This window comes from Thunnus albacares, chromosome 1 (assembly GCF_914725855.1).
Source record: "Thunnus albacares chromosome 1, fThuAlb1.1, whole genome shotgun sequence".
In the NCBI taxonomy this organism is placed as follows: domain Eukaryota; kingdom Metazoa; phylum Chordata; class Actinopteri; order Scombriformes; family Scombridae; genus Thunnus; species Thunnus albacares.
In genome coordinates this window covers 9,960,571-9,984,824 of record NC_058106.1, presented here as the reverse complement: position 1 = coordinate 9,984,824, position 24,254 = coordinate 9,960,571, and the positions used below count along the sequence as shown (strand labels likewise).

The window sequence follows — 24,254 nt, the reverse complement described above, 5'->3', positions numbered from 1 at the left end:
CTCTCACATTACACAGTCATTTGATCCATTGTTAATAAAAAATATATATTAATCACTCAGCTTTAAGGTTTGCATCCCATGCTCATTATACCAGAGGGCTCTAGAAGAGTGATACAGGCAAAAAATCTAATATTCCCATAAGTGTGTTTCTTAGAAAGATGAGAACAGTTTCTCCTTATCACATTAAGTACTCTTCTTTCAGTCACTACATGGTGTCTTTACAGGTTGCATAGAAGAGATGAATGATAAATTTGCAACTTTGTTATCCTGCCGCTGAAGACTTCCTTCATTTTGAAAACTATTTTTGTATATTTGTGAAGGAAACATATTTGTGCTGCTTTCAGGATGGATGAGCTGTACTATTTCCCCTACAACAAAAAACTGTGGTGTAAAAGTACAATGTAGCTCAATGGTTCCCTCTCATGGGATGAAGTCAGTTTCTATATTGTTGCATGACAAAAATAAAACAAGAAGTTCAAGGAAGTTTCAGGAAGCCCGCGTACAAATATTACCGTGAAAGTCCCTGACTGTGAAGATTTAGATTTCTAACATTTCCTTGGTGGAAATAAGAGCTGTGGTCAGCAAGAGGCTGATGATGCAGATGGAGGACCAAACTGAAATTTGTGTTTGGATTAGTTAGGAGCATCTGGAAAGATGGCTAGATTTTTAAACTCAGAGGTCACATATTAAACAATATGTCCCAGTTGAAATGAACTTGATGAAGAAAGCAAACTCTGGTTGTTTGCAGTGGCTGATGGTTCCGGCTGCACCTTGGCCTCTGATCCCCTTAGTGATACACGGCCTCTGCAGGCTTCAAGAAAGATGCCAACGTGCTGGTTTTTTTTAGCAACTTCACTAGTCATCACTACCACAAGTGTGGTTGTCTGCTGACAATTATTTAATGTGTAGTTTAGATATATTAGTGTGTGCAATTTTTAGCACACTTACTACAAATTACACACAGTTTAAATTGCCGTTAACATTTAACAAAGCATATCACATTTTTAAGATTCCTTTTTTAAATACATAATCATTTGGAGGGCATTTTGATGCCTCTATTCGATAACCAATGAGGACAGAGAGAATTGGGGAATGACGTGCAACAGAGGCTCCCGGCTTGAGGACACGGAGACGTTGTGGTTTGTTGTTGGCAACCTCACTCATTTTTAAATGCATTTTTCTTACCTTTGAGGCTGGGAGTGGAAGGTAGGAAAATTAACTTGCAGAAGCTTGAGACAAGTAATCACTGTGTTATAATAAAGCTGAAAGTTGGGCTGATTTGAAAAGTTAACTTTAGAAACTTTTACTATGATGGATTATCTATCGCAACCTTTTACACAAGTTTCTGACCCCTGGATGTCGTTTTTTACACTGTACTGTAATAGCATAAGTAAATTATTTCCTGGAAAGTATGAAATTAATAAAAAAAACATATGACTGGTATACATAATTCATAATACATTATCTAAACTATATAAAAACACTGGTATGGTCCTTTAATAGCAGGTGGTGCCAAGTGAGTTGGAGACTCTTACCAATGTGTTGCATTGTCTTTGACACTGAGTAATGTACCATTTCTGACTCTGACCTCTGACCTTTCTGTGAAGGTGGCCAAAAAAAAAAAAAAAATCCAAACGCAAATTAACAGAAGAGCACAAAATAACTGCCTTCATTTATCTAATTATGCTCTTAATTACACACATTTGCATCCCGAAAACACATACATACATGCTTTTGTTATACACACATGCACACAGGCACACCCACTCACTCTCATAACCTCCTCCACACACATAAACAACACACACACCCAGACTGTTTGAAGTGACAGCCCTGTCGTGCATGAGGTGTATTTATGGATGGCCACGCTGTGCCAGTACGGAAATTCCTGTCATACTAGGAAACATCTGGCCAAATTTTATCTGTTGTATCTGTATTCTCATCTCAAGTTGCCAGCAAATCGTTACACAACTCTCCTCACAGTACAACATCAGTGGAGTCTGGTGTCCCAAGTGCCTGGATGAAAATACTTGTAAAATGTGTTATGTCATAGATATTCCAAGATAAGATTGTATGAGGTTTGTTAAAAAGAGATACAATATATATTTTTAGAAAACCTGATGTTAGAAAAGTCTTATCTTAGTTGCCAAAATATATAACCGTGTCACTATTAATTTGTCAAATAACAATATCAACGATTTATTTGTTTGTTTTGTAATTACTAAGAAAATGCATGATTTCAATTAATCACACACTTTTATAAAATGGCATTAATTATGAAATAAGTTGTAAATGTAAGGTATTAAAATCGTCTTTAAGGAGAGCAAAGCATAAATGACAGCCTTACTGGAAACAGGATTGTTGCTCTTACTGCAGATCTTATTAGGCTGGAGGTGACAGATCTATTGTCGCTGGTGGTATGTGAACTTTTTGCTTCGACGTGCACTCTGTTGACCTCATCTTTGCTGTCCCCTACAGGCTGAGAGGAAAGGCTCCAGTTGCATGACAAGTGGTGAAGGAAATGAGATAATCTCTTTCACTCTCTTGCCTTTCTTTCACTGACATGGTTCTTAAATTGTTTCATGTTGTTTTTCCTGATCCTGGTTGCCCTGGCAACCACTGTACTGTGAGCAGTGACCACACGGCAGGGGGCGGAGCTGTTAGGTGAGAAGCCTGTCAAGTAACACACACACACACACACACACACACACACACGCACGCACGCACACACGCACACACAGATGTAAGTCTTGGGATACACACAGATATGGAAAAATTATATATAATGCACTATAATGCACTCACACACAGACATAAAATCACAACAAGCGATCGATATAATGTGCCAAACTATACATCAATTTATCTATACAAGGACACACACATAGCCGTGATACACACACTTTCTCTCTCTCACACACACACAAACACAAAAGCACAGCAGAGTTTACTGAGAACTGGATCAAAGCATCAAACACAGCAAAAGAACAGTGTGAACCCAACCACGGCACATCAAACACACTGTGTGTTATTTCTCAGACTGAACACACTCTGGATTTAGCACATCTCCTTGGTGGTGGGTACGAGCCCAGACAGGCCCCCCCTTACAGCCTGCGGTCCTACAATTATCCCTCCAGCTGTTTATACCCAGGCATTTGACCTCTGACCTCTGATACTTACACCTTTCATAATGAGACCTAGCCACGCTACGGTTCAACAGGCAGCACTGAGGATAATGAGTGGGGGCATGTGCTTTGCACATAAATGTTAGCATGATTTACTTTTTTTCAAATAACTTGCTTGTTTGGGAAACTCAGGGGATATTTAAGGTTATAATTATATAAGGATGTGTAAAAGCTCACTGCGACCTTGGTTGTCTCACCTGGTTGGTGTTCAACTTTTGGGGGATTATCTGTGCCTTAGCACCCTCTGCTGGGGGAGAGACTTCAGAACAGTGATTAAAATGTTATTTAGGAGGAAGAGTACTGCGTGGGTAGAGAAATGTACTTTTTAAATTTAGTTTGTCCAGGAAAGGTTGACCTTCTTCACAGCTCTCCTGGTGCAAAATGGAGTAGAAATCACTTTTCAGTGACACTTTGGCAGTTGCTGTTGAGGGAAAGAGAGTGATCCTTATTAACTTTCCACACAAATAAATCTCCCCAGCTCATCTTGGGATTTGAATCCATGACGTTCAGTCTATTTTATCTGCATATAACATCACTGGTTTCAAATCTCAGCTGGCTTTCAAAGGTTTTGTCAGGAAAAGAAACATGCAGTTCTCACCCCTCTCTATTTAGCCACCATTAAAATTTCCTTGATCAAGAGATTAGAGTCCAACTGATCTAATCAAGCTGAACATGGATACCAGTGTAATATCAGATTTACAGTCCACACTGCAGTTGTGCTGTACAACGTTTCAACTGTGCTCCCATGGACCCAGAAATAAATACAGTAGTGTGCTACTGATCTTGGTCACGCATTCGAGGTTCCAAGATCTCCAAACTGCAACACATGCTCACAATTCTTCACTTAGAGGAACAGTTTGACATTTTGGGAAATATGCTTATTTGCTTTCTTGCCGAGAGTTGAGTGAGGCTGTCCATAGCTGGAGCCAGGAGAGCTTAGCTTAGCATGAAGACTTGAACATAAGGAAACAGCTAACGTGGCTCTGCCGAAAGACAACCAAATCTGCCTAACAATACCTCTAGAGCTCAATTTACACACATATTACACATTATATCTTGCTTGTTTAATTCATACAAAAGTGTAAAAAAAACAATTTGCGGTTTTCTCTGCTGGTTGTCTGGCAACATCCCAGAGACGACAAGACTCCAGTAAGCCACTGCGCCTGGCCAGGAATTAGTGCAGTTTATAACCCCGCTAAAACCAAAACTTGCTTTTACACTTTGGTATTTGTATAGATTAAACAAATGAGATATAATTTGTTAGTTATTGAGCTTTTGAGGTGCTTGCAGGATTTTCTTTTTAGCTTTGAACAGAGCCAGCAGTTGTTTCCAGTCATTATGCTAAGATAAGCTAGCCAGCTGCTAGAGGTAGCTTCATATTTACCATATATATGTGAGGGTGATAACGATTTTCTCATCCAACTCTCGGCAAGACAAAAACAAGTATATTTCTCAAAATATTGATCAATTGAATTAGTTAATTTATGGCTCCATCCATAACACAAGAGTCACTCAGTTGGTGAAGCTTTGTCTAACTCTTCTCAACAACAGACCCTCTTAGTCTCTGATGCACTCAGCTTTGCCATGCTTTGTGGGATCAGTAATGTTCAGTCATCCTTTGTGATAATCTGATAATAAGAAAAAAATAAAAATCTCCAAATCTAGATTTTGACAAACTTTTATTGAAAAATTAGTTAGCTCCTGTTAGCAGCTCCTTCACAGTAAAAACCTTGCACCTTTTTAATGCCTTTGTTTCAACTCCCAAGTGTAAGTATGAGAATATATGCAACTTCTTTCCCATGTAACTGTTCTTTCCTTTTCTTCAATTAAGAATATGCTCATGGTGAACTTGCCTGATAATATACTTGTTAAAAAAGTGATTTTAAATGTAATTTTCTGCCTCCCGACCCATCCCGATTCACAAATCCACTTCATCCTTTTAGTTTAAAGTTTTGATTGTCTACATCTCTTTTACATTACAATTAGATGAACATAAGGCACTGCAGCACTATATGTTTTGTTTTTTTATCAAACTTAAACTTGAGTTGTTTTATTGTAGAATTTCCAAAATACATTAGGCATTACTCTTTTTTTTTGTCCAACAGTTCAATACTGGAACTGCCCATATTCATGAATCTCATGAGTTAGTTTCTGAAGATGCCTCAGAGTAGAGAATAGCTGCAGAGCTCAGACTTGATGGCTGGATACTGCAGACAGGTGCAGGAGAGGCTCACAGTGCGGGTCCTGGGTCTTTGTACCAGCGCCCTGCAGGCAAACTGTCAGTGGCAGCAGAGCTTCCCCGGACAGACTCAGGAACAGGAAGAGATGTAGACGATAAAGTTCATCGTTTGAAGTGGTTCAGCTCAGAGGCACAGCTCAGAGACTCAGACATAAAGGCACACACTGCATCTTTCTCACTCTATGTCCTGCACGCACATCTCTCACTCACATCCACGGCACACGAAAGGCAGCAAGACATGGCTTGCAGAGGTTGAGAGAGCCCGTGGTCCCATTTCTGATATTATTATCCTTGTTTCTCTCTGTTTTGTCTGTCTGTAGCAGTGCTGAGAGTGCAATGAAGGCTCCTCGCCCAGTTCATCCCAGCTGTGAGGTTAGGAATTATTTACATGTTGCCACTTGACCACCAGCATTCTTTATCAATGAAGAAACAAAGAGTAAAGTTTGGTGTTTGTTTTGCTGTGTTTGAGTGACTGTTACTGTGGGAAAGAAGTCAGAGGTCAGGTATTGAGCATGAGATCTCCTTGTCCAGAGCCCCACTCTACAAAATCCACATCCCCACTGGAATGAGGAGGACTGTCTAGAGAGATGCCTCGTCGCTCCCCAAACACCTTCTCCTGCAGCTCAATTATGTCATTCCGGATGTCGGCCATCATTAGCAGAAGGAAGTCGAAGGAGCCGGGTGGTCCCTGGGGACAGACAGGAAATTGAGGAATTGATTAAGATGTCCTACCATATAATTTTTCACTTGGTTTGACAGTTGGTAAACTGGGTTTTATTTTGCTCAGTGTGGAGCCTAATTACATAGATAAAAAATAATACACACTATATGCAGCAGCTTCTTGAGTAAGCTACAGTACCTCACAGACTACATCGCTTAGATCCACTTCAAAACATGAAAATATAATGAGATTATTCTTCATCAAGAAAAGGAAACATTCCCCACTTCAGCCACATTAAATAAAAGTTAAATTCATTTGCAAAAACTAAAACATAGATAGGATGATATATTATAGTGTAGATTATAATTTAACAGTCCAGGTCTGGTGTCAATACAATGTACATTTTTAGCTGCTTTACATTATACAATGAAGACAAAAAGGTAGATGAAGGTAGGAAAGAAGTTTAAAGGGTAAGGCTGGTGATTTTCTATATTTTTTCTTATTGTCAACAAATCTAACATGCAGAGCCATACCAACAACAAGCAATGAATTTATCTATTTTACAAGTATTGTGTGTGTTTCCAAAGCCTGATATATCGTATTCCTCTGGGCTGTAGACCTCCATTATTGTCTAAAAACTATTAAAAACACATCAATGAACCACACCACTGCACTGGGTGACATGTTCCTTCAGCACGAAGAGTTTGGTCATCGTTAGTTTGTTTAGGAATGGCTCCAAAGAAAAATAACAGTGATCACATGTTCGGTCTCTGGAGAGTAGTTCTGTGTAAGGCAGACTCCACTAAGCATGTACAGGAACGTGGTTCCATTTACAGAGCTCTGCTAGCTTGTTGTGGTACATATGACCACCTCTTGACTTTGTACAAAGTCAGGAGGTGGGTCTGCCTTAAGGTGCCTTGCACAGTGGGTCTGCCTTAAGGTGCGGCAACATGATGTTTCCATTCTCCGAGAGTTCTCCACACTCGACTCAGAAAAAGAATGGGATGTCACATTTGTGATGGGGGTATTAAATAATTATTGATCAGAGCCAACACAAACTGTAAACAATGTATGAGGGTGACGCTACAGTTTGTAGTAATGATGAAACACACAATGTGATCACTGTTATTTTCTTTTGTTTCTAAACAAACTAACATGACCATAATCTTTATGGCGAAGGGAACATGTCACCCAGTGCAACAGTTTGACTCATTGACATGTTTTTAAATTGTTTTTGGACAACAATGGAGGTCTATGGCACAGAGGAATACAATATATCAAGCTTTGGATACATAGACATAGAATACTTGCAAGTATGTACATTGGAGCACATTATGAGTTGCTGCCCATTGGTGGAAGGATGATACCGCTGGTCTGTGGCAGACACAATCAGCACAGCGATGCAAAACAGCAAGTATCAGCGTGGCCCCAAACAGTCCATCACCTTCATCAGAGCTGGGGAGAAGGTACAACACCAGCCTAGCTCCTCAGGGGGGCTTCTGTCTACCGCACAGGACTGGCAGCTCCAAGTCGACCTAGGAAGGCAGCTCAAGTTCCCAGAAAATATTGCAACCACTGCACTCCGCCCAGACATGGTGTTTACATCGTAGTCTACAAAGCAAGTGGCCCTGCTGGATGTTACTGTCCCCTGGGAAGACCGGATTGAAGAAGCCAGCGATCGCAAAAGGGCGAAATACACAGACCTTGTCTCAGAGTGCTGGAGAAATGGCTGGAGAGCCCGCTGTGAGCCAGTCAAAGTTGGGTGCCGGGGCTTTGCTGGCTATTCATTACAGTGAACTCATCAAACTCCTTGGAGTAAGAGGGCTGTAGTGCAGAAGAGGCACAAAGAACATTCTGGAGGCTGCCCAATGACCCCAGGTTCATTGCTGATGACATGTTCAAGTAGCACCAGAAGGTGGTAACCAGGTAACCAGTAAGTAGATTGGTTCATTGTTGGTTTGGCTCTGTGCATGAGATTTGTTTACAATAAGAAAAATATAGAAAATGGCCAGCCAAATCCTTTAAAGACTAATGTTGATCCTAGATTTAAGCTAAGACATAAGATAAGGTAAGGAATTGACATTGTAGTGTGATGAAGCATCTGTTTAGTCAGAGATTTGTTGCTTTAAAATGTGAATGTATGTTTAAATAAGCTTACAGGTGGACCTCTGGGACCTGGAGTTCCTCTGTCACCCTGTGGATGAGAAAACCCAAATGAACTCAGTTTCAACAGACACAGCTTTCAAAGAGGTTTACATACACCTCAGTGCCAAATTCATTCAGATAGGTTTAGAGCAGTTCTTACTATTTGATACAAGCTTCATTTCAGTTATAGCTTGATGGCTATTTTATTTTGCCAAGTATGACCCAGTCAGAGCAGACAGTGTGGCAGCTTCAGTGGACTCCATTCACATTGACACATCTAAAGCCAGTGTAGACACTAGCTATCAACAGTGCAGCTCTGCACATGCATACACAGACAAGAATTGAAAAAAAATAGAGTATAAGGAAATACAGATATGTGATAATGACCTTTAGTCCGTCTCTTCCTGGTGCCCCAGGTGGTCCCTGCATAAATGATGAGACACAAGTTTGAGAAAGTTTAGCAAGCTTTTTCACCACAGCAACTATAAAACTGTAGTCAGCTGAACAACCTGTGGTGGGAGGGTTGAGAGAGGCATTTGTGGTGCAGATGACTGGACACACCGTTCTGGTTAATAACACATACATGTAGGTTGTTACAGCTTACAAGCTTGCTTCCTTTCAGTCGGTGCAACACAATCCTGTACAAAAGTTAGGCTCCATGCTAACATATTAGCATACATGAGAGCTGAGAGGCTTTTGTCACAGCAGACCTTTTGACATGTCAAAACAGGATAAAAAACAGGTGTCATCAATAAAACTAATAATGACGTGTTTCAGTCACAGGGCCCAGTGGCAGAGCCGTCGTTAATGATGTTAATGACAGCTGTGCTTTTCCTGTGATAACAAGTTTCCTTAAAGCCAAAACTAACGAGAACTTGTAGCTCAGGTAGTTGGTAAGGAATCTTAAACAGTATGTAACTAGGTGTGTTGATTTTTATCAGGGATAAGCAAATTTTGTTCAACATATAATTCATTCATACTGTTTTTAAATAACACTGACTACCTCCCCTCCACCTTAAGTTCCTTCCTGTGTGCTGTCACTGAACAGTGAATAAATACATCATTGCTCATGTGAAGTAGTTGCGTAAATCAAACCAGCTGATCCAAATGAAAAAACAAAACTGGTAAGCTTTAATTTATTGATCAACAAGCCTAAGAACTCAAGATTTAGTCATTGCTATCAGTTTAGTATCATTTTCCCTCTTAACAGGGGCTAATTTCCCTGAATCATTTTGTAATTATATTATTTGCTATTGACATGTCGGTTTTAAGTGGTTTAAGTTGACCTCCTGGTTAGTTTCTTTACGCTCCTTTCATGTCCTGACGTTGAGGCTCCAGTGGGAACTAAACTCAAAAACTTTTGTGTGCAAAACAAATGTGCTAACCCCTACATTATGGCACAGTTTTTTTTTTCTTACCACTGGCCCCCTGCGGCCTCTTTTGATGTGCTTCAGGTCTGGCTCTGGACCCATGGGCCCCATGTCTCCCCGTGGACCCCTAGGGCCAGGAGGGCCCCAGTCCCCTGGGTCCCCTCTGTTTCCTGGCTCTCCTGGGTGCCCTATGAGGACAGATGGGTAAAGCAATAAAGACAACTGTTAGAAACGGGACAGTCATGAGCATCATAGTAACACATAACATATTAGAACACAGAAATATTAACCTCCCTACTAAGCTTCTCAGTTACTGTGTGTTAATCCTTGTCACCTTAAAGCTTTGGTTTTGGCAATTTAAGGGTTACTACTGTAGAACTGACTAGAGCAGCCAGAATTTTTTTAGCTTGTCTGCATGATTGCTTGTATTCATGCTTGCTTTAACTTAAATTTTCACAGTACATTACCTTATATACCTTCATCTTGCTTGCTTTGTCTTATGTTTTTGGTGTTTGTTTGGCAAGTTTGGCAAGTTTTGTTATTCTTGCAAATATAAGCAACATGGATACAGTTGCAAGTGCTGAGAACATCAACCAGTAACTCTTGCTGCACACATATCTGGAGACTGTGGAAGATTTGACTTCTGTCTCTAACCGTGCAGTTATTGCTACATTACCTGGGACCCCAGGAGCTCCTGGAGGACCGGGTAGACCAGGAAGACAAGGGCTGTCAGGACCTTTTCCTGCCCTCCCCAGAGATGGTTTATCACTGCTGTTGTCCAGGTCAGGTACCTTCAAATACAAAGAGGAGAGAAGAGAAAAATTAAGTAGAAGAAAAAGGAGAAAAGCAAGGTAGGGTATGTGGTTCTCTTCATTATGATTTCAATCCATCTCAGTTTTCTGGTGTCTTAAACCAAATCTGAACATTTAAATTTAACTATTTGCAACACATTTACACATTGGCTGTAGTAAATTTAGTAAACAATCAATGTTGTATGTTGTCCATGACAAATAAGAAATACAGGACTGTATTTTATTAGGTGACAGTCTAACTATCTGAAATTGATATATACTATTTGGTTCACTGTTAAGCTTGTCTAAATTAGACATGGTACCTGGTTTTGTAACTGTGTGTTTCCCAGCCTCAGTTTTAGCTGCAACAGACTGTTTTTCATGCTCATAAAATCCTGACAGGTGAATGAGCAGGTACCAGCACTCATCAAGGTGTCTGATTTCCCCGATGAACTCACTGTAAGACAGAAAATAGATTGACAGCACATGTAAAATCCCTCTAACAGGCAGTCAGATGCAGTTTCTCATATGTTGTGTTGGGCATGTGCTATTTGGTGGATTAAGTCCAAAGTATTTGTCTATCTCACACATGAATTTATACATAATATTCCTAGTCATTGCCTGACATGTGGGCCCATTCAAGCTGACAGAAAAACACGAGTTATGTCAGTATCCTCATGAATTAATTATAAAACCTTCAAACAGTGGAAGTTTAATAATCTCATAACTTAGTTCATGCATTATAATTGACTTCATAGCCTTAACACCCTCACAGAGCAATGAACAGGACAAATGTACTATCGGACAGTGAATCTGTCTCTGCCAGTGTTTCACCCAAAACCTGTAAAGCTTTACAGGCTCACTGACAAACTAGAAGCTTACAGTTGTGAACGGGGATGCAGGAGCGTTGATCTGGTGCTAGTATGTAGCCACTGCGACAGCGACACAGAAAGCTGCCAATTGTGTTCACACACTCATGGTCACACATGCTGCCGCCTGGGTGCTCACACTCATCAATATCTGTGTGGAGAAAATGAAAGAAATGTTAAATACATTATCAGAAAGAAAATAAAAATCTAAGTTGGGAGGTTACTATAAAACAAGGGTATTAAGTGTGTGTATAATAACCTTGCTGAAACTTTACATTAGTATAATTGCTTCCATGTGGCATTTTACATTATGTGCCTCTGGGGTGCAGATTTGATGAGAATTATATTGGATTGATTTATGGCATAAGGGAAAACTGCACTGCTGCACAATACTGGAGGAGGGCGCTGTTCTTCCAGTCAAGACAAATCCAGAAAATAACATGACAGTAATAGTCATGGCTGTCAAAAGTATTTATCTGGGAAACGAGAAGAGATTGTGCTGACCCAGACAATAAGGAGATTTGTGGTTGCGGTGTCTTTCTCGGTCGAACCGATAGCCAGGGTAACATGTGCAGACAACTCGCCCAAAGTTATCAGTACACTGCTGCTCACAGGGCGACGCAGCACACACATCCACACCTACAGAGAGAAGCAGAGTGTGTGAGGACTGAGCACAGCAAAGTTACTTAGATCACTGTCTGAAAAACAACACTACCACCATTGCATCATCACGCACAGGTCTTTTATCTGATCCCAGGGTTGTTTTCTTTTATGCCCCAATTAAAGCTCATGCCTGAGGCTGTGAAAAGTACCATAGCCCTTAATGCTTTTAAATAAAAGGTGAAAAAAAGACAATTATAGATGATTTGAAACAGATTTACATTAGTGCTGCTCTGTAGTTCAACAAGGTTTAGATTATACCTTGTTAGAAATAAAGTTTGATAAAGATCACACCCTGCTGCTGCAAATACTCAACTAATTGATTGTGTAGTGAAAAATTGCAAACAGAAATACATCATCTGAAGACAGAGTGGAACCTCAGACTGTGTAGTAAACTTTGGTGTGGTCCAACTCAGCTGGATTTAACATTTCAGATCTAGTACATCCAGCTGAGACTCTGCTGCACTGACATCTGTCCTCAATAGTCCACCATGTTCATGGAGGAACAGTGTCCTCTAGTGGCTGATGTAATTCACTCTGATTTTACAGAGATACAATGTAGTCCATACTCCAAGTATTGACACTAAATATACTAAATTTGTATGTCACTATGGTTTAGCAATGTTCATCATCAGGATACTAGGTAAGTCCAATTCCTGAATTCTCATACTTTTTTTATTGTTATGGATAACTACAACAAAATGTGGAAGTGGTCAGTGCCAGAAATATGGGCAATTTCCTTTTTGGCTGTTATGTTGTTTATGCCAGCAATGTGGAAGTTAGCTGAAACAACTCTTTAAACATAATTACTCCAAACTGACCAAAGTCGACCATAATAAGAGAATTATCTGGAATTTTTTGGAGGTCCACATGGACAAATGTGGTCTCCAGACCATGTTTAGTGCAGCCTGTTCTAATCAATAAACTGCTGTAATGGGGAAACTAGATCAGATTTAGAGCATGAGAATCAGATGTGAGACTTCATGAGCCAGACTTAGAGGATAGTGTGTTTGGTTTACCTACTTTCAGGTATGCACTGGCCCATCACAAACCTGAATCCTTCACAGCATTTCCTCCTGGAAGAAAAAGACAGTAATTATGTTATATATCATGTATATAACTTTTTCCACCTTTGCCTTTTTTTTTCACAGCAGCAGGGTCAGCAGTTCAGCGAATCACCATTAAGATTAACAGTTAGTTTAGAACGCTTTAGGTGTGAAGTTATACATTTATGTAGGTGAGTATAGATCTAATCAGGTGTGACAAGCTGTTTTGAAGATTTTATGTTTCATTCCCTAAAATTAAATAAACATTGACATAATCCTCTCTTCTCTACTCCATACTAGCCTTCAACTAACATTACAATATACACATACACAATACAGGTGCATGCTACCAAAGCATCAATAACCATTAATCAAAAAAGGTAATTGCCTCAACTAATGACCAGGCTTAACAGATATTTCCAGAATGTATCTGACCGCTTTATGAATTAATTCACTATTTCAAACTGAGTTACAGTATTCCTAATGTTTTGTAGCAGGGCAGAGCACAAATATACAGTAATGTAACAGTCTACAGCCGTGCTATGTGAGGTTGTGCTTAAGCACAGCGCTACTTTGAGCTAAATGCTGACACCAGCATGCTAATATGCTCAGGATAATGCTAGCATGTTGATGTATAGTAAGTTTGGTGTTTAGTGGCTTGGTTTAGTGTGTTACAGTGCTAACATTTGATAATTAATAAATTAGTTCTGCAGGGAAGTATTGACCAAATTATAATTTTTATGATGGTGCTAGGTGAAAGGTCAGGGGATCAAAGATTTTATCTTCATCTTCTGGGGACCATGAATGTCTATATCAAATTTCATCATCCAATAATTGTTGAGATATTTCAAAAGAACAACAAAGTGGACCTTGTGGTGGGAGCCTTAAGTATCAACATATTTATTGTCTTTTACTTATCATCATATTTATCTTATAATTCACCCTTATCTTATGTGCAATTAGATTGTGTACCATTTTTCTGTTGTGCAATTATTTCCAGTGTAATATTTCAGTACAATGCTACACACCATATGTGTATTACCAATGCAGGTCATATTTGTATATGTGACAGGTGTGTATAGTGTATATGTGTATATATTGTCCTTAGTTTTTAGTTTTTTATTTAGTTTTTAGTTTTTATTTATCTTTTATCTTGTTATCTTATCTTATTTATCATACGTTTCTCCTAATTTTGAGCTGCTGCAACACATGAAATTCCCCTGTGGGGGTCAATAAAGTTCATTCAGCTCATTCATTCATGCGAGACAAAAAGTCAGGGGATCGCCAAAGTCGTTAAAATTTATCTTCTAGGGAACTTGAATATTTATAGTAAATTTAATGGCAATCCATCCAATTGTAGTCAAGATTCCAGACCAACCAACAGACACACAGACCGACTGACACACCAACATTACAGTCCCTAAAACCATACCACTAGCATGGCTGATAAGAAAGTCATCATTTGAAAAATGCGATTCTTTAATTATTACATGAGAGTAAAACTTGTATCGACATTACATGTATTCTGACACACTGGATCTTGAACCACAGGTGAAGTTAAATCAAGTCATTTTTGTGGTCAATGAATTTGTCATTTATTGGTCACAGCCAGTTTATAAAGTCACTGCAAATACTTATTAGCTTCTTGCAAACACTTCAGCTGATTGTCACCTCAGCAGCCAGTTCCCCTCTGGCCTTACTCCACTGTAAGAGAGTCTAATATATGCATGTACAAGCAGGGTGTGATTTGCCCGGGGGGATAGTGGGGATTTTCCCCCTCTCTGGTCTATATATCCCTGCCTCTGCTGAGTTATTTTTATCCCAAGTCAGAACAAAAATGTATCCCTCTCTCTCCAAGTAAAGAACTGCAACGTGAGAACAGTCTTTAATGCAAACAACAATAAAATCAGGAATGGACTTTCACTGTCAGCACTCACAACAATGGAGATGACACTGCGTCTAGGCTACCTGATGATGCAGTAAATGGATGAGGAATTGCCTCCATGTATGTATTATAAGAGCTGTATATGGCGCCGCTGCTCAGCAGGGAACTCACAGGCACGGCCAGTGGGAGAAACACTACTGTGCATATTGAGTGGGTTACCCCCAGAATATGCACTTACCCCTGGAAGTAAACCAAGAAGCTAGAAACTTTTTTGGCATATGCTCTGGGCGAGCACTTCTTATTGGACTGAATAGATGCCATTTTCGGTTTGGTATCCAGCTCTTATAATACATCTATGGTTGCCTCCTTCCCCCAGGAGATTTGCAGGGATGTGGGTAAAAGAGGGACATCTAGCAGAACAGCTGTGGCAGAAATGGGGTATAATATTCATAAGTATGTTTTAATTAGTGTATAATCACCTGAAAATAAGAATCGTTGTGATTTCATTACCTTAGAATGAGTCATTTATCTCTACATAGGGAGTGGGTACTCTTCCACGGAGCCTGTCATGTTGCACCGCCATGTTTCTACAGTAGTCCAGAAAGGTCAAATCAAACACTGACTCTAGAGAGGGCCTTTCACGTTGTTCGTGAGTTTCGTGGCCACTATAGTTTCTCCTACACACTTGGAGGGCGAGGATGAGGAGTATTTAGTTGGTTGCAATCTGCAACCTCACCGCTAAATGCCACTAAATCCTACACACTAGTCCTTTAAGTGTATTTGCACATCTGGCTGAGTGGTGCTATCCACAGTACTGAAAAGAGCGTTGAGGGATTTAACTGTGGCATGTTAACCTGACACTGTCCCACCAGTGCAACACTTAAGCCTTGGTGGCACTATTTTCATGATCACCTATACTCATTCTGACTGTTTGGTTGTAAAATTTAAAGATTTATTGAGATTAATTAAGACCACGGTTATGACTTAAATCAAAAAGATTGAAGAAAAGTAACCTCCTTACTTCCTGTACATTATTTTTGGGCTTGTGCACAAAAAAGGGATGCCTGGTAAGAGGTTAAATTAGCATTTAACCTTTTGCTTTGTTGTATATGATCACATCTATGTGTCTGGATGAGGAAAGGAAAAGGCATGACACATCATCATGATAACATCCCTGAGAGTGAAAATATCACACTATTTGATTAATTTTTTTTTTTTTTTAAAGTGGATTAAAATATTCCTGCAAATGTGGTGGTCACATACAAGTTTTGTAACTGTTTTATTAGAGTTCATAATTATTTTATAAATGCCTAATAGGCTCCATAGTCTATGTAGGCCCACTGTGTTTCGGATTTTTTTCATGAGTAAGAACATTTCAAAAAACATCCCCCCTCACAAATTGCAACCTGTGTATAAGGAATAATAAATATAAGGAAGAGCAGCAGCAGTTTTGGCTTTTCTTATTCCATTTTGGCTATCATTTGAGAATGCTTGAACCCTGAATCAAATAAACAACTAAAAATATTACTTGCACTCAAGTGTTTGATACCTTTACAGTCCTTGCTTTTGTGATGTAAGCTTGAACAGTTTGGAAGATTTTTTTTTTAAATAAAGCATTGTGCAATGAATATTGGGAAACATTTTTTCCCCAAATTGATTTATGGTGTTTGGCAATGACACTTCCCACAACAATCCACCACATGTTACAGACATTACAGTTGGAAAAACAGAGAGGAAATGGCTCAGAAACTGGAGCTGCATAGCCACACAACAAATATCACATACACGCACACACATGCTTGGAGAAAACGGAAGAAATGCACAACTCCACTCCTAAAAACTGCATGCTGTTACCGGAGGGGATTTAGCATGCTGCTTCATTCATGGCCCCCTCAAGACAACAAGTTGCTTTTATTCTCCTCCAGCCTCCATGCAGTGTGTAACCCTAAATCACTCTGAGATCACCCCCTCCTTCTCTTGAATGAAAAATAACCTATAAAACGGCAAGGCTGGCCTAAACTGATGAGATCCAGATGAGAGCAGCTTTAATCTGCAGCCTAGTTGGGAGTGTTGAGTGGGATGAATGAGGCTGGGACGGAGCTGAGGTGGAGACAGGAGAGTGAATGTTAAGATGAACACTGTCAATCATCCAGTCCATCAGTCAGCCAGTCAATCAATCAGTCATCTAAGTTGGGATAATGTGTTACAGATGCGAGTCTGTCTTGCACAAGAACTCCATAGTTTTATACTTTTGTATTAAATCCTAAACTTTATTTAACTTAAAGATTCAAATCGATCTGGTTCTGGCATTACATGTCACAGCCTCCTTTAAATCAGAGGCTATTACCTTCTTTATTAAAGATGATGACCTTGCTTTTATAACTGATCATTGCTCTGACAACAAAAACTGAGGGCTACACAAAAACTGTGAATTTGTCCTGACCATTTGGGACTGCTGATATGATAGTAACAGAATTTTTACTTTTTATTCTTCAATTAAAATGAAATTCTTCACCAGTCATATATTTGCATGTGCTTCTGTGGCCTCTAAAGACCTTGAAACAGGTACATCTGTCCATTTTCCGCCGCTTATGCAGGACCAGGTCACGGTGGCATCAGACTAAATAAGCCGTTCACCCTCCAGCTCCTCCTGGGGGATCCCAAGGTGTTCCCAGGCCAGAAGAGATATGTAGTCCCTCCAAGGGTGTTCTGGGTGTGCCCTGGGGTCTCATACCAGGCATCCTAACCAGGTGCCCAAACCACCTCAACTGGCTCCTTTCAATGCAAAGGAGCAGTGGCTCTACTCTGACCTCTCCCAGATGTCCAAGCTCCTCACCCTATCTCTAAGGCTGAGCCCAGACACCCTCAGAAAACTCATTTCAGCCGCTTGTATCCACAATCTCATTCTTTCAGTCACTACTCAAAACTCGTGACCATAGGTGAGGGTTGGGACGTAGACCAACCAGTAAATTGAGATCTTTGCCTTCTGGCTCCGCTCTTTCTTCACCACAACAGTCTGGTACAACGCCCGCATTACTGCAGATGTTGCACCGATCTGCCTGAAATCCTCATGCTTCATCTTACCCTCACTCATAAACAAGACTCCAAGATATTTGAACTCCTCCACTTGGGGCAGCAACTCACTCCCAACCCAGAGAGAACAGTCCATCTTTTTTCCGACAGAGCACCATGGCCTCAGATTTGGAGGTGCTGACTCTCATCCCGGTCGCTTCACATTTGGTTGCAAACGGTCACAATGCCTGCTGGAGATCACAGTGTGTTGAAACCAACAGAACCATATCACCTGCAAAAAGCAAAGAAGCAATCCTGAGGTCTCCAAATTGGACATTCTCCTCCCCCGGGCTGTACCATGACATTCTGCCCAACACCCACTGAGAACGAGTCTGACTTACTGCTAAGAATGTGGGCACAGCTTTCACTGTGGTTATATACAGACCGCATGGCTCACGGCAATGGACTTGGTACCCTACGGTCGTCCAAGTACACAAAGCACATGTGGACTGGATGTGCAAACTCCCATGACCCCTCAAGTATCCTTTCAAGGGTGAAGAGCTGGTCCACTGTTCCACAGCCAGGATGGAATCCAAATTGTTCCTACTGAATCCGAGGTTCGACAATCGGCCAAAGACTCCTCTCCAGCACCCTGGCATAAACCTTTCCCGGGAGGTTGAGTAGTGTGATCCCCTGATAGTTGGAGCGCACCCTCAAGTCCCCTTTTTTGAAAATGAGAACCACCACCCCGGTCTGCCAGTCCACAGGCACTGTCCCCGACCTTCTCTCAACACTGAAGAGGCATGCCAGCCATGACAGCCAAACAATGTCCAGAATCTCATCCACATGTGGAGCCTTGCTACTGAGGAGCTTTTTGACTACCTCAGAGATCTCTGCCAGGGATATGAGTGAGGCTTCTCCTGTGTGGTCCAACTCTGCCTCCTCCACAGTGGGCATGTCACTCAGGTTTAGGAGACCCCAAAGTGTTCCTTCTACTGCCCGACAATGTCCCCAGTCAAGGTCAGCAGTTCTCCACCCCTGCTGAAAACAGCCTGGGCTAAGAGTTTCTGTCAAAATACAGGAAAAAGTTTTGCACTCAACCAAAGACATTAAGAGGTGTCCAGCAAGTACCAATGCAAGATGCAACATTGTGGCAAATAGCAGAGAAACAAGTAGTTTAAAAGATCCACAGAGCAGTGAAAGCCTGATATCTCCACAACACACTACATATCCAGAAACATCATCGACAGGCAGCCTGTCAGTCAGCAATGCAGCAGCCTCAGCATCTCTCCCATGGGTGTCTTCGATGGACAGGACAGGGGAAACTGAGTTGTCTGGACAAGCAGATGAGGGTGGAGGGAGAGGTGACCCGTGCGTTTTTGTTTTGGAATGTGAAAGTATGCTGGTCAGGCAGGCAACAGGCACGGTCGACATGACATGGTCTCTAAAACACAGGCCATTACACACAGCAGAGAGTGTGTTTTTTTGATCAATATAATAGTGTGGTAGTATAATTTTTGCATGAAATTGGACAAACGCTGAAAATGGGCACCAAACAGTAATTATCAGCAGCATTTATTAAAAAAAAAAAATCTGTAACCAGTATGCCAAAACCCAGTTCAACTGTGTGTGTGTGTGTGTTCATGAGACTACATGTGTACATACAGCGTGTGTGTGAGTCTGTGTGAGGGCTGGGATACCATCCAGTAATTGGGTACAGCCTTTTAATGTCAGTCAGGGTTTATTAGTGAGAGCGCTCTATGATGCTAGCAAGCTCCCTCTCCTCCTCTCTCCTTTTTCATGTCCTCTCTGTGCACTTTACTTCATTCACCCTACATCGAGTCTGTGATTCGAAACATGTCGATTTATATTCAGGCCATTCTACTGGCCTCTTATTTCACAGTGCACTCCATAGCTTCACTTGTTGTTGACATAATCTCTGTCTCTTCTCTTCAGACTGACATATTGTTGGCCTCATGTTGCCCTCTGTCTGTGAAACCTGATGAGGTGTCTGCCTTTTCCATCTTTATTTCATAGAGAGGAATATTTTTCTGTCCTCTCAAGACTTGTGGAGGCCAGGATTGCTCAAAGAGTTGAACAGCTACTTTTACACTACAGCACCAAACAGGATTATCTGTCTTCCAGGTCCAACTTCAAATGTTTATTTCCCAGGATCAACAGGGCTTTCTTTGTTACACAAATGCTGTAAATAAAAACCAGCAGTAAATAAAAGTCCAGCAGAATGGCCATGTGGAGGACTCCATACCGGACCTCAGGAGAGACCTCACTAAACTGGTATGAAAGTAATGATGTAGAGATGTAGTAGATGTAGAGAATGTACGAAGCATTTTCACTTTATTATACCTTTTAACTATTGTAGCAATATCAATCTGTATGTGTGCTCAGATTTGTAAATGTGTGAACAAATAATCAATGAGATGCATAAGATTTATACACATGTAAAGAAATTTGAAATATGTACTAAAAAAAACATAGATGGTCTTTTATCAATGGCTGGGAAGTTTAAGTAATTTGCTTCAAAAGCTGGAAATACAGAGATTTTTTTTCAGTTGCATTTTAGGCACACCCCCAAAAAATGACATATGCATTCTTTTTAGTTAGTTCTGAAAATCTGTGCCAAAAAGAACATTTTTCAGATTCCTATACACAGGTAAACATCTTATGCACATCTAGAGATTCTTGTACACATTCACAAATCTGAGTGCACATGTACAAATTGAGATACAGTTTCACACATTGGCAAATAATATTTCTACAATATTGGCCCCATACTGACACATTTTAAGTGTTTTATCAATAGTGTAATAAAACAAAAGTATCCAGATGTGGTGACATAGACAAGAAGTCAAATAAACAAGTAGTGAATTGTTCAGCTCATCACAATGATTGCATTAAATTGAAAGTCTGGCACTAAATGGTATACACGATACAGGATATTGTTACTAAGAATGTCTCATTGGCAGCGTATCTGTTCTGCATTCTGCTTGCGGTCAGCGTATGTCATGTTATGGCTCAGCCTGTAGAAAGTAAGGCCTTAAGTCTACCATCTTGTACGGTCTGAATTGCAATATTGATTTTTCTGTCTTTGCAGGCTCACACCGAAATTCATAATAGTCGTAATTAGTTCTAATTTACATATGTTTCACAGCTGATTAGCTCTGTATGAAGAAAATACATTGTAGCCTGGATGACAGGAAGGTTTGGACGGGATTTGTACAGCCTCTCTTGGCTCTGCTCACATCGCTTGCTGACACACTGTCAGTGTGGATATCATTAGCTGAAACTGCTGGCTGCTGTTTTTGACAGCTTGTGTATCCAGATTGCAACAGATCGCAATAAACAAATAACTGGCCCATACCAATCCATTAAGAAATGCCTTGATTGGCTCTGATACTGATCCTGCAGATCTGCCAGGCTGCTGAAATGATGGCTTGGTTGAAAATAATTTGCAAAAAAATTCTTGCTGATTTTTGGTAAGAAAAAAGAATTAATCTCAACATGGCCCAGTGGTGTGTTTCGAGGATGGCGTCTTAAAGCTGAATAATCATCCATCCAGTATGTCGTAACTTCTCCACATGTCACAATGACCCGATCCCATTCAAAGCATCCTAAACCTCAGCCCTGTCCCATCCTCTTCTCTGGCCCTTGGGCATCACCAGTCACTTGTGTTGTTGGTGGCTGACCCAGCAGCTACCTGCCCAGCAAGGGGTGCAAGCAGGCCCACATCCGACCCCGTTCTGCTGCTGAAGCTGCTGCCAAAATCAGCACGGCGGCACTGGAAGAAACACTGAGACAGGATCCAGAGGCAGGCCTGGGCCTGGATCACTTTACACTGAAGATTATGTACTTTAGCAAGGGGTCTCCTTCCAAGGGGGGAAAGCTCACTATTATGGTTTCCCATCCAGTATTACTATGATTTATTTGTGCATTCGCAGGCAGGAATGCGCTACAAAGACAGGATATTCATTATAGCACCCCGAGAAAACCCCACTACCTCCCAAAGTCCCTCACTCAGACAGTGCCGGGGTCCTGAGAGCAGGGCACAGTGTGGATGATGCTTTCCTTAGACGATGCTGCAATCACTACACATTATGAGCCCATTCACATTACAGAGTTTGGTTGTACCAGTTTGTAGGTAGGGTTTCTACATTTGAGGGAGATTATAAGAAGCTTCAGTATCACCTTTTCAGATGTCCTTGGAAGTGAACCACATATTCTGTTCACCACCTCAGACTTTAGAGATGTGGGATGAACACAGCTGGATGTTAAGATGGTGGGGGAGGAAATGCCACGGGTAAGAGATGAGGGAGGAGGACATTAACAGGAGGAGAAGGATGGTTAAAAGACAGGGATGAAGGTTGTTGTCAGCTGAAAGTTTCCCTCTTGGGACTCTGGTGGGAGGAATACAGGAAGTGGAGCTCAGTGAAGGTCAACGGCCTCTTGACTTGCCAGGACAGGAGAGCGGTCGTGTGTGTGTAAGTGTGAGCGTATGTCTTGTCATTTTGATGGATGCTTCTTACTAATGTGGTTTATACGTGTTACAATTACAGCATGTTGTATTCATCAACCGTGCTGTAATTGATTTATTTGCACAGCAACCCTCACAGTTGCGAATGGTTCAAAAAACTTGGCAGGTCATGTTGTGTATGATGGTGTGATGATGGATTATGCTGAAACACATTAGCATGATGAAACCAACAATAAAACACATGGTCTGCCCTGTCCAATATTTCATATATTCTTGTGGGAGTCAGAATAGTTCATTTCTGATGTGGAGCTTTTTTGTTTTTGTCTTTTCAATGTGTTGCTAATTTGCTGCTGCTCTGGTGGGAGTTTAAGAGATTTTTCAGAAGGTGTTCTATCCATAAGCCCTTTGTTTTTTTAATCCCCAGTGAAAGCACATTTATAGTACTTTACAAATAGGTTAAAGGAATTCACACTTTTTTACCCATTTGTCTTATGAAGCTCCACAAATTCCAACCTGTGACTACTTGTCCTTAAAGAGATTTACATATTGTATGTACTGAAATTTGTTCTCTATTTGTTTTAAGGTTTTTTCCACCAAAAAATTATACAAAACTAGCCTCTACAGTATGTCACCTTCCTCCTAAAGGTGTGAAGGTGTTGCGCAGAGCGACATGCTCAGCTCTTTTAGTGTTGGCGTATAATTGCGTGTGTATGTATTCTTTCTAAGCTTGTGTGAGTATACATATGTGAAGGTGTTAGTGTGGCGAGCGTGAGCACCTCCTCTCTGTTTATTTCCTCTGCCAGCCCACTTCCAGGACCCAGGCCTCAGGGGAAACATCAGAGCTCTGGCCTAACAGAGGAAGCTTTGACTGGAGCACAGGAGGTCTGAATCACTTCCACCAGAGTACAGGTTGACCTGCACTCCTCCTCCCCTACCTCCCACTCCTCTGTTATGCCTCACCTCTCCCCATTCGCCTCATCTTTTCATCGTTTCTCCTCTTATTTTCCCATCCTGACCCCATCTTTAAAAACACCCTTTAACCTTTTTTCCCTCACTCGTATTTCTTTTTTGTCATTATTCCAGGATTATAGGCATAGTTTGATACAGCTATTGTATGTCAATGTTCAGTTTTCACATTTTAGGTTTTGTTTTTTTCAAATGGAAATTTCTTTTATGAGTGTCTGCTAACTGCTATCATAATATCCCTTGCCTCTTTGTTCCTTCCTGCTGCCTCTGTTCTCTCAGGTAATGACTGCTGAGGTTTCAGTGCTCATGATGATTTTTGGAAATTCAGCATTACAGAGGAGTTGACTGAATAATGCAAGGGAAAGCAACATTTTCCTCCCTCTCTGTCTTTCTCTCACTTCATTACAATGTTGAGCTGTGAAATATTTCTTTGACATTTTGGAAAACATGCGTATTCACTGAGAGTTGGATGAGAAGATCAATACCACCACTCATGTCTGTATGCTAAATATGAAGCTACAGCCAGTTAGTGGAACTGATAGACCACCATCTCTTAAACTCACAAATTAACTTATATCTTGGTATAATCTTACAAAAACTGAAGTGTCGTTGGTTTTATGAAAGTTAATGTTACGTGTGACTATTTCTTGGTTGGGCGCAGTAACTTCCTGAGGTCTTGTCAGCGCCATGTGGTTACAGTGGAGACTACAGGAAGTTACTGCGCCTGGCCAAGAAATAGTTCAGTACACAGCCCCCTGTAAAACCGATGTTTGTAACTCGGGTTTTGTACGGATTAAAGAAACAAGATAAAAGATGTTAGTGACTTTAAGAGGGCTTGTTTGGCAGATACTTTACCCTTTATGCTAAGCTAAGCTAACCGTCTGCTGATGGTACCTCCATATCTTCTTATCTAACTCTCAACAAAACAAAGCAGAT

General features: G+C 40.8%; 1 protein-coding gene across 2 annotated transcripts in view; it reads right to left on the bottom strand.

The window, feature by feature from the left end:
- Positions 1-4,869: 4,869 nt before the first annotated feature.
- Positions 4,870-24,254, bottom strand: part of LOC122997035 (collagen and calcium-binding EGF domain-containing protein 1-like) — a 38,098-nt gene continuing 18,713 nt past the window's right edge. For both annotated transcript variants that reach the window (XM_044372979.1, XM_044373066.1), the window contains exons 3-11: positions 12,944-12,996; positions 11,765-11,899; positions 11,274-11,411; positions 10,715-10,848; positions 10,277-10,391; positions 9,649-9,788; positions 8,618-8,653; positions 8,244-8,279; positions 4,870-6,112 (exon numbers count right to left, since the gene is read on the bottom strand). In XM_044372979.1, the coding sequence (XP_044228914.1) occupies positions 5,924-6,112; positions 8,244-8,279; positions 8,618-8,653; positions 9,649-9,788; positions 10,277-10,391; positions 10,715-10,848; positions 11,274-11,411; positions 11,765-11,899; positions 12,944-12,996 (976 nt within the window). In that variant the 3' untranslated portion in view covers positions 4,870-5,923. The remainder of the gene's footprint in view (positions 6,113-8,243; positions 8,280-8,617; positions 8,654-9,648; positions 9,789-10,276; positions 10,392-10,714; positions 10,849-11,273; positions 11,412-11,764; positions 11,900-12,943; positions 12,997-24,254) is intronic.